The sequence below is a fragment of the Megalobrama amblycephala genome, linkage group LG14 (assembly GCF_018812025.1).
Source record: "Megalobrama amblycephala isolate DHTTF-2021 linkage group LG14, ASM1881202v1, whole genome shotgun sequence".
NCBI classification, from domain to species: Eukaryota; Metazoa; Chordata; class Actinopteri; order Cypriniformes; family Xenocyprididae; genus Megalobrama; species Megalobrama amblycephala.
The window spans coordinates 530,435-542,500 of record NC_063057.1 but is presented as its reverse complement, the minus strand read 5'-3'; the positions used below and the strand labels follow the sequence as shown (position 1 = coordinate 542,500).

Genomic DNA, 12,066 nt, shown 5'->3' with positions numbered 1-12,066 from the left:
CAGAAATCATTCTGAATAATCGGTTATTGTATTGGCAGAAATCATTCTGAATAATCGACTATCGGTATCGGCAGAAATCATTCTGAATAATCGGCTATCGTATCAGCAGAAATCATTCTGAATAATCGGTATCGGCAGAAATCATTCTGAATAATCGGTTATCGGTATCGGAAGAAATCATTCTGAATAATCGGTTATCGGTATCGGCAGAAATCATTCTGAATAATCGGTTATCGGTATCGGCAGAAATCATTCTGAATAATCGACTATCGTATCGGCAGAAATCATTCTGAATAATCGGTTATCGGTATCGGCAGAAATCATTCTGAATAATCGGTTATCGGTATCGGAAGAAATCATTCTGAATAATCGACTATCGTATCGGCAGAAATCATTCTGAATAATCGGTTATCGGTATCGGCAGAAATCATTCTGAATAATCGACTATCGGTATCGGCAGAAATCATTCGGAATAATCGGTTATCGGTATCGGCAGAAATCATTCTGAATAATCGGTTATCGGTATCGGAAGAAATCATTCTGAATAATCGGTTATCGGTATCGGCAGAAATCATTCTGAATAATCGGTTATCGGTATCGGCAAAAATCATTCTGAATAATCGACTATCGTATCGGCAGAAATCATTCTGAATAATCGGTTATCGGTATCGGCAGAAATCATTCTGAATAATCGGTTATCGGTATCGGAAGAAATCATTCTGAATAATCGACTATCGTATCGGCAGAAATCATTCTGAATAATCGACTATTGGTATCGGCAGAAATCATTCTGAATAATCGACTATCGGTATCGGCAGAAATCATTCGGAATAATCGGTTATCGGTATCGGCAGAAATCATTCTGAATAATCGACTATCGGCAGAAATCATTCTGAATAATCGACTATCGGCAGAAATCATTCTGAATAATCGGTTATTGTATTGGCAGAAATCATTCTGAATAATCGACTATCGGTATCGGCAGAAATCATTCTGAATAATCGGTTATTGTATTGGCAGAAATCATTCTGAATAATCGACTATCGGTATCGGCAGAAATCATTCTGAATAATCGGCTATCGTATCAGCAGAAATCATTCTGAATAATCGGTATCGGCAGAAATCATTCTGAATAATCGGAAATCATTCTTATCGGTATCGGATCGGCAGAAATCATTCTGAATAATCGGAAATCATTCTTATCGGTATCGGCAGAAATCATTCTGAATAATCGGTTATCGGTATCGGCAGAAATCATTCTGAATAATCGACTATCGTATCGGCAGAAATCATTCTGAATAATCGGTTATCGGTATCGGCAGAAATCATTCTGAATAATCGGTTATCGGTATCGGCAGAAATCATTCTGAATATCGTTATCTGTATCGGCAGAAATCATTCTGAATAATCGACTATCGTATCGGCAGAAATCATTCTGAATAATCGACTATTGGTATCGGCAGAAATCATTCTGAATAATCGACTATCGGTATCGGCAGAAATCATTCGGAATAATCGGTTATCGGTATCGGCAGAAATCATTCTGAATAATCGACTATCGGCAGAAATATCGAATAATCGACTATCGGCAGAAATCATTCTGAATAATCGGTTATTGTATTGGCAGAAATCATTCTGAATAATCGACTATTATCGAAATCATTCTGAATATCGGTTATTGTATTGGCAGAAATCATTCTGAATAATCGACTATCGGTATCGGCAGAAATCATCTGAATAATCGGTATCGTATCAGCAGAAATCATTCTGAATAATCGGTTATCGGTATCGGCAGAAATCATTCTGAATAATCGGTTATCGGTATCGGCAGAAATCATTCTGAATAATCGATATCGTATCGGCAGAAATCATTCTGAATAATCGGTTATCGGTATCGGCAGAAATCATTCTGAATAATCGGTTATCGTATCGAAATCATTCTGAATATCGTTATCGTATCGGCAGAAATCATTCTGAATAATCGACTATCGTATCGGCAGAAATCATTCTGAATAATATCGGTATCGCAGAAATCATTCTGAATATCGACTATCGTATCGGCAGAAATCATTCTGAATAATCGACTATCTTATCGGCAGAAATCATTCTGAATAATCGACTATCGTATCGGCAGAAATCATTCTGAATAATCGACTATCGTATCGGCAGAAATCATTCTGAATAATCGACTATTGGTATCGGCAGAAATCATTCTGAATAATCGACTATCGGTATCGGCAGAAATCATTCGGAATAATCGGTTATCGGTATCGGCAGAAATCATTCTGAATAATCGACTATCGGCAGAAATCATTCTGAATAATCGACTATCGGCAGAAATCATTCTGAATAATCGGTTATTGTATTGGCAGAAATCATTCTGAATAATCGACTATCGGTATCGGCAGAAATCATTCTGAATAATCGGTTATTGTATTGGCAGAAATCATTCTGAATAATCGACTATCGGTATCGGCAGAAATCATTCTGAATAATCGGCTATCGTATCAGCAGAAATCATTCTGAATAATCGGTTATCGGTATCGGCAGAAATCATTCTGAATAATCGGTTATCGGTATCGGCAGAAATCATTCTGAATAATCGACTATCGTATCGGCAGAAATCATTCTGAATAATCGGTTATCGGTATCGGCAGAAATCATTCTGAATAATCGGTTATCGGTATCGGAAGAAATCATTCTGAATAATCGGTTATCGTATCGGCAGAAATCATTCTGAATAATCGACTATCGTATCGGCAGAAATCATTCTGAATAATCGGTTATCGGTATCGGCAGAAATCATTCTGAATAATCGACTATCGTATCGGCAGAAATCATTCTGAATAATCGACTATCTTATCGGCAGAAATCATTCTGAATAATCGACTATCGTATCGGCAGAAATCATTCTGAATAATCGACTATTGGTATCGGCAGAAATCATTCTGAATAATCAGCTATCAGTATCAGCAGAAATCATTCTGAATAATCTGTATCGGCAGAAATCATTCTGAATAATCGGTTATCGGTATCGGCAGAAATCATTCTGAATAATCGACTATCGTATCGGCAGAAATCATTCTGAATAATCGGTTATCGGTATCGGCAGAAATCATTCTGAATAATCGGTTATCGGTATCGGAAGAAATCATTCTGAATAATCGGTTATCGGTATCGGCAGAAATCATTCTGAATAATCGAATATTGTATCGGCAGAAATCATTCTGAATAATCGGTTATCGGTATCGGCAGAAATCATTCTGAATAATCGACTATCGTATCGGCAGAAATCATTCTGAATAATCGACTATCGTATCGGCAGAAATCATTCTGAATAATCGACTATCGTATCGGCAGAAATCATTCTGAATAATCGACTATTGGTATCGGCAGAAATCATTCTGAATAATCAGCTATCAGTATCAGCAGAAATCATTCTGAATAATCTGTATCGGCAGAAATCATTCTGAATGATCGGTTATCTGTATCGGCAGAAATCATTCTGAATAATCGGTTATCGGTATCGGCAGAAATCATTCTGAATAATCGACTATTGGTATCGGCAGAAATCATTCTGAATAATCGACTATCGGTATCGGCAGAAATCATTCGGAATAATCGGTTATCGGTATCGGCAGAAATCATTCTGAATAATCGACTATCGGCAGAAATCATTCTGAATAATCGGCTATCGTATTGGCAGAAATCATTCTGAATAATCGACTATCGGCAGAAATCATTCTGAATAATCGGTTATTGTATTGGCAGAAATCATTCTGAATAATCGACTATCGTATCAGCAGAAATCATTCTGAATAATCGGTTATCGGTATCGGCAGAAATCATTCTGAATAATCGGTTATCGGTATCGGCAGAAATCATTCTGAATAATCGGTTATCAGTATCGGCAGAAATCATTCTGAATAATCGACTATCGGCAGAAATCATTCTGAATAATCGACTATCGGCAGAAATCATTCTGAATAATCGGTTATTGTATTGGCAGAAATCATTCTGAATAATCGACTATCGGTATCGGCAGAAATCATTCTGAATAATCGGCTATCGTATCAGCAGAAATCATTCTGAATAATCGGTTATCGGTATCGGCAGAAATCATTCTGAATAATCGGTTATCGGTATCGGCAGAAATCATTCTGAATAATCGACTATCGTATCGGCAGAAATCATTCTGAATAATCGGTTATCGCATCGGCAGAAATCATTCTGAATAATCGGTTATCGGTATCGGCAGAAATCATTCTGAATAATCGACTATCGTATCGGCAGAAATCATTCTGAATAATCGGTTATCGGTATTGGCAGAAATCATTCTGAATAATCGGTTATCGTATTGGCAGAAATCATTCTGAATAATCGGTTATCGTATCGGCAGAAATCATTCTGAATAATCGACTATCGTATCGGCAGAAATCATTCTGAATAATCGGCTAACGGCATCGGCAGAAATCATTCTGAATAATCGGTTATCGTATCGGCAGAAATCATTCTGAATAATCGGTTATCGGTATCGGCAGAAATCATTCTGAATAACCGACTATCGTATCGGCAGAAATCATTCTGAATAATCGGTTATCGGTATCGGCAGAAATCATTCCGAATAATCGGTTATCGTATCGGCAGAAATCATTCTGAATAATCGACTATCGTATCGGCAGAAATCATTCTGAATAATCGGCTAACGGCATCGGCAGAAATCATTCTGAATAATCGGTTATCGTATCGGCAGAAATCATTCTGAATAATCGGTTATCGGTATCGGCAGAAATCATTCTGAATAACCGACTATCGTATCGGCAGAAATCATTCTGAATAATCGGTTATCGGTATTGGCAGAAATCATTCTGAATAATCGGTTATCGGTATCGGCAGAAATCATTCTGAATAATCGACTATCGTATCGGCAGAAATCATTCTGAATAATCGGTTACCGGTATCGGCAGAAATCATTCTGAATAATCGGTTATCATATCGGCAGAAATCATTCTGAATAATCGGTTATCGGTATCGGCAGAAATCATTCTGAATAATCGACTATCGTATCGGCAGAAATCATTCTGAATAATCGGTTATCGGTATTGGCAGAAATCATTCTGAATAATCGGTTATCGTATCGGCAGAAATCATTCTGAATAATCGACTATCGTATCGGCAGAAATCATTCTGAATAATCGGTTATCGGTATCGGCAGAAATCATTCTGAATAATCAAGAACTGCTTTTTTTTTACCCAAAAGTTGGTAAAAGCATTGTATGAGATGAGATGTATGAGACGAGGCCATCAGATGTCTGTGTATAACAGGTGCTCAGGTACAGACACAATCACAGCTGGTCTGTGATTAATGACACGTCTGTTTGAGCTCAAGGACAGAAAACCACAGATACAAACACAGCGGATGAAGAGACTGAAGGACTGAGACTCTCTGTCTGTGATCAGATGTTAGAGAGTGTGTGTGTGTTTCAGACGGATGCCGCTCTCATGTACGACGCGGTTCATGTGGTCGCTGTGGCCGTCCAGCAGTCGCCGCAGATCACCGTCAGCTCACTGCAGTGCAACAGACACAAACCCTGGCGCTTCGGTGGACGATTCATCAGCCTCATCAAAGAGGTACAAACATGCACACATATCAGGAACTGTCACTGTTACAAACATCTGCGTTATTTCAAAGAGAGCTGAAATTATGAGTTTAGATCTAATTAAAGTGGAGTGTTTCATGCACATGTTAAACATGTCTCAGTTCAGTCAGTGTCAGTGGGAAGAGTGTGTGTTTGCAGTCGTCTTTGTCATTATTTCAGACATAAATCACTGCAGGTGTGTTTGTTTGTATGTCGATATCGAGGTGTTTGTTTGGCTCAATCATGTTCAGATTCAGACAGTGTTTTGTGCGTCTATCCTCAGATCTTTGGTCTCATTGTGGGTAATTTGTGAAAATGACACTTCATACCTGCAGTCTTCTCTCCGTCTTTGAAGTGAAGAACAATACGTTGCTCACAGAAACAGAGACTCGTTTCACTCGCAGGCCTGAGAAATACACACAATAAGATTCACACAGAAAGACACTCTGCTGTAAATGTGAAACTTCACCTTAACTTATTGACCGAATTATATTAAAAAAAACTACAATTATTCAGATACACTCCAGATGCATCTCTCACATTTATACCTAAAGATATGAATAGAAAAAATTAGGTAAATTCATTGTAAAACTATTATTATATCCAGTTAAATGACATACAACAGTAAAAATGATTAATCTGAAATGTTCAATAATTTATTTAATGAGTTTAATTTATTAATTTTTAAAATAATAATAAAATTAAATGTGTGTGTGTATATATATATATATATATATATATATATATATATATATTTATTTATTTAATGAATTTAATTTATTAAAGTTTTATTTAGCTTTAGTTTTATTATTAATTAATATTATATATAGTGTGTATAAATATATATGTATGAGTTTATTTTAATAATAATTTGAGTTTAATTTATTGTTTTTAAAATATTATTAATTAATATTATATATATATATATATATATATATCATTTATCTATGATTTATCATTTATTTATTAAATTAAAATATTTAATTTGATAGTAATTTGAGTTTACTTTATTGTGTTTTTATTGTTATTAATTAATATTATATATACAGTGTGTGTATATATATTTAATTAGTTTAATTTGATAATAATTTGAGTTTAATTTATTAATGTGTTTTTAAAATAATAATTATATATATATATATATATATATGTGTGTGTGTGTTTTAAAAATATTATTAATATTATTAATTAATATTATATATATTTAGTGAGTTTAATTTTTTAAATGAGCTTTTAAAAATATTATTAAGAAATATTAATTAATTAATATTAGATTAATTAAGATAATACTTATCATTTATTTATTAGTTTTACAAGTGAAGTTTTCTTTCCTGTATTGTTTATTTCCTGTTGAAATTGAGAAATATTAAATGCCTTGTCCTTTAAAAAAAATTAACAAACAAACAAACAAAAACAATAGCCTTTAGATACACAGCTTGAGTCGTTTTAAATGCACAAAAGTATATTTTGTCATGTTTTAGGGAACACTGAGACAGAAATGATCTCACAGCTACAGAATAAAAGCCACAAAAACCCCTGATGAATTTGGATAATTTGATTCTCTTCAGGCTCTTTAGTGAAATAATGTGTTTGCAGTTCATGATTAATCATTTCAGATGAGAATCTTCTGCTGTGGATTGCGTCAGTAAACCCTCGACGTCTCTGATGCTCGTGAACGTGTGTGTGTGTGTAAATGTGTGTTAAAGCCTGTGTGGTGTGTGTTTGTCTCCGCAGGCATCATGGGACGGACTGACGGGGCGAATCCTCTTCAACAAAACCAACGGCCTGAGGACAGACTTTGACCTGGACGTGATCAGTCTCAAAGAGAACGGACTCGAGAAGGTGTGTGTGTGTGTGTACATCATGCACGACGAAGTGTATATGAGTTCATTCATGCATGTGTGTGTGTGTGTGTGTGTTTCTTGCACAGATCGGGACGTGGGATCCTCCGCGTGGACTGAACATGACAGAGAATCACAAGAGTAAAATCACCAACATCACAGACTCGCTGGCCAACAAATCACTGCGGGTGTCCACCATACTGGTAAACACACACACACACACACACACACAGAGGACCTACTCTGCTTTTTTCCATGTTCATCTTTCATCTTCAGTGTGTAATGTTGCTGTTTGAGCATGAAAAATGTGCAGTTAACCTAAAAATGACCTTTTGGGATGAACTAACATTTTCCTGCTTTGATTTTTAACTCACTTTGAAAAAATCCACGAACTAATAAACAGGATGTTTTGCTTCTTCCGTCTGTGTGTTCAGGAGGAGCCGTACGTCATGTTTAAGAAGTCGGATAAACCCCTGTACGGAAACGACCGCTTCGAGGGATTCTGTGTGGACCTGCTTCGGGAGCTTTCGGGAATCTTGGGCTTCCGCTACGAGATCCGGTTAGTGGAGGACGGGAAATACGGGGCGTTCGAGGAGAGCACCGGCCAGTGGAACGGCATGATCCGCGAGCTCATGGATCACGTGAGTAAAACTGTTCGATATTACAGTGTTTATTAATATTCTGAATTCGCTTTTATTTTTAGTTTTTTAGTTTTCATTTAAATTTTTAATTAATTTTTTCATTAGTCATTTTTATTATTAGTAAAAATGATAAAATATAATATTTAGGTTTAATTTGTATTTATTTTACTTTTAGTTTTGTTAATTAATTTTAGTCTTCTAGTTGCCAACTCATTTATTTCAAGTTTTTCATCTATTATTCTGTATTATATTTTATTTAAGCTTTATTTTAATTAATAAAATTAATTGTTTTTGTCATTATTACTATTTTTTTCTTTAAATATTTATATTTAGGTTTAATTAATATTTATTTTAGTTGTAGTTTTTATTTATTTCCTGTTAGGTTTTTCATCTGATATTTCTATTTTATTTCAGCCTTATTTTAATTAACAAATTATTATTATTTTTAAATATTTCTATTTAGGTTTAATTTATATTTATTTTAGTTTTAGTTTTGTTAATTAATTTTAGTCCTTCAGTTGCCAACTCATTTATTTCAAGTTTTTCATCTAATATTTCTATATTATATTTTATTTAAGCTTTATTTTAATTAACAAAATTAATTGTTTTTGTCATTATTACTATTTTTAAGTTTAATTAATATTTATTTTAGTTGTAGTTTTTATTTATTTCCTGTTATGTTTTTTCATCTAATATTTCTATTTTATTTCAGCCTTATTTTAATTAACAAATTATTATTATTATTATTATTTTTAAATATTTCTATTTAGGTTTAATTTATTTATTTTGTTAAGTTCATTTTTAGTTTTTATTAATTTCCAATTAGTAATTTTAGTGCTTCAGTTCACTTTAATTTATTTCTATTTTTTTTATTTAGTTTAAGTTTCATCTAATATTTATAAGCATGAATTCCTTTCTCAGAAGTATTTTTAAATTTTAAATAATTATTTAATTATTTATTTTTTTAATAAACTAAACTTACACTAAAGTTTTAGTTAATCACAGTGAGTGCTCGTCATCGCGGTCATATGAGTAAACAACATGTCACTAGTGTGAGAGAAACTCTGAAGTGATTTCGCTTGGAAAAGAAGCCGAGATCCGTCTGGAGATTCTGGGAGCCGCCCGCGTGTCTCCGGAGGTCTTATTAACGGACGCTGTAGTCTGAGCTTGTTCGTGTGTAAGAACCGGAGCTGACAGCGAGCGAGGGACATGCTCAACATGAATTAATGATCAGATTCTCCAGCGCCGCGAGCCGCGCCACACGTTCGGTTTGATCCCGCGCACGGATTTTAAATTCGCTGGCCTTTACGTTCATAATCCGCATTTGAAACCTCAGTCTGACCCTTGTTTTGTGTTCTTGTGATTTTGACCAGGAAAGGAATTTCTTGCTAATAAAGTGTTCGGATGAGTTTGAAACACTGTTAACTGTTGTGTTGGTGATTGACAGAAAGCAGACCTGGCCGTGGCGCCGCTGACCATCACGTACGTCCGAGAGAAGGTGATTGACTTCTCCAAACCCTTCATGACCCTGGGCATCAGCATCCTGTACCGCAAACCCAACGGCACCAACCCCGGCGTCTTCTCCTTCCTCAACCCTCTCTCCCCTGATATCTGGATGTATATTCTACTGGCTTGCTTGGGTGTCAGTTGTGTGCTGTTTGTCATAGCCAGGTAACATGTGACCCTCGCGTCAGTGTTTGACCACGCGTCCGTCTTCATCCTCATTCATCCTCGCTCTCAGGAAACGGGGCCGTTTGTGTCTCAAATTCTCTGCAGTTTAATAAAAACGTGAGATTTCTCTAGCCTAACTTGCGAAATATTATTGCATCACACCACATCATTCATAACCAATATTGTTATATTTACTGGCAAGCATAATAATATATATATATATATATATATATATATATATATATATATATATATATATATATAGTAATTTAATTACAGTCAATGTTGCTGTTTTTAGTGACAAGAAAAATAAAATATATATAAAATATATATATAAAAAAGCATCACACTATATTATTTAATAATATAGTATTAAATTATTAAACACACTATATTATTTAATATAGCCAATATTTCTATATATTTAGTGGCAAGCAAAATAATAATAAAAATATATTTATTTATTTATAATTATTTACAGCCAATGTTGTTGTTTTTAGTGGCAAGAAAAATTAAATATATATAAAATATCAATATAATTGCACCACAGCACATTATTTACAGCCAAAATTGTTATATTTAGTGGCAAACATTTTTAAAATAAATATTAAATATAATTATAATTGCACCACAATGCATTATTTATAGCCAATATTATAATATTTAGTGGCAAAAAAATTAAAATAAATATTAAAAATAAATATAATTGCATCACACCACATTAATTATAGCCAATATTATGATATTTAGTGGCAAAAAAATTAAAATAAATATTATATATAATTATAATTGCACCACACTGCATTATTTATAGCCAATATTATGATATTTAGTGGCAAAAAAAAAATAAATAAATATAAAATATAAAATATAAATATAATTGCATCACACCACATTAATTACAGCCAAAATTGTTATATTTAGTGGCAAAAAAATTAAAATAAATATTAAATATAATTATAATTGCACCACACTGCATTATTTATAGCCAATATTATGATATTTAGTGGCAAAAAAATTAAAATAAATATAAATTATAAATATAATTGCATCACACCACATTAATTATAGCCAATATTATGATATTTAGTGGCAAAAAAAAAAATATATATATATATATAAAATATAAAATATAAATATAATTGCATCACACCACATTAATTACAGCCAAAATTGTTATATTTAGTGGCAAAAAAATTAAAATAAATATTAAATATAATTATAATTGCACCACACCGCATTATTTATAGCCAATATTATGATATTTAGTGGCAAAAAAATTAAAATAAATATAAATTATAAATATAATTGCATCACACCACATTAATTATAGCCAAAATTGTTATATTTAGTGGCAAAAAAATTTAAAATAAATATTAAATATAATTATAATTGCACCCCACTGCATTATTTATAGCCAATATTATGATATTTAGTGGCAAAAAAAATAAAATAAATATTAAAAATAAATATAATTGCATCACACCACATTAATTATAGCCAATATTATGATATTTAGTGGCAAAAAAATTAAAATAAATATTAAATATAATTATAATTGCACCACACTGCATTATTTATAGCCAATATTATGATATTTAGTGGCAAAAAAATTAAAATAAATATTAAAAATAAATATAATTGCATCACACCACATTAATTATAGCCAAAATTGTTATATTTAGTGGCAAAAAAATTCAAATAAATATTAAATATAATTATAATTGCATCACACCACATTATTTACAGCCAAAATTGTTATATTTAGTGGCAAACATTTTTAAAATAAATATTAAATATAATTATAATTGCACCACAATACATTATTTATAGCCAATATTATGATATTTAGTGGCAAAAAAAATAAAATACATATAAAATATAAATATAATTGCATCACACCACATTAATTACAGCCAAAATTGTTATATTTAGTGGCAAAAAAATTTAAAATAAATATTAAATATAATTATAATTGCACCACACTGCATTATTTATAGCCAATATTATGATATTTAGTGGCAAAAAAAATAAAATAAATATTAAAAATAAATATAATTGCATCACACCACATTAATTATAGCCAATATTATGATATTTAGTGGCAAAAAAAAAAATAAAATATTACAAATAAATATAATTGCATCACACCACATTAATTATAGCCAAAATTGTTATATTTAGTGGCAAAAAAATTAAAATAAATATTAAATATAATTATAATTGCATCACACCACATTATTTACAGCCAAAATTGTTATATTTAGTGGCAAA

At 32.3% G+C, this 12,066-nt stretch overlaps 1 protein-coding gene across 1 annotated transcript in view; it reads left to right on the top strand.

Moving 5' to 3' along the window:
* Positions 1-12,066, top strand: part of LOC125244882 (glutamate receptor ionotropic, kainate 2) — a 55,685-nt gene that overhangs the window by 29,469 nt on the left and 14,150 nt on the right. Inside the window, exons 7-11 of the mRNA XM_048155247.1 lie at positions 5,488-5,631; positions 7,374-7,481; positions 7,570-7,683; positions 7,915-8,121; positions 9,569-9,792. Of these exons, the coding sequence (XP_048011204.1) occupies positions 5,488-5,631; positions 7,374-7,481; positions 7,570-7,683; positions 7,915-8,121; positions 9,569-9,792 (797 nt within the window). The remainder of the gene's footprint in view (positions 1-5,487; positions 5,632-7,373; positions 7,482-7,569; positions 7,684-7,914; positions 8,122-9,568; positions 9,793-12,066) is intronic.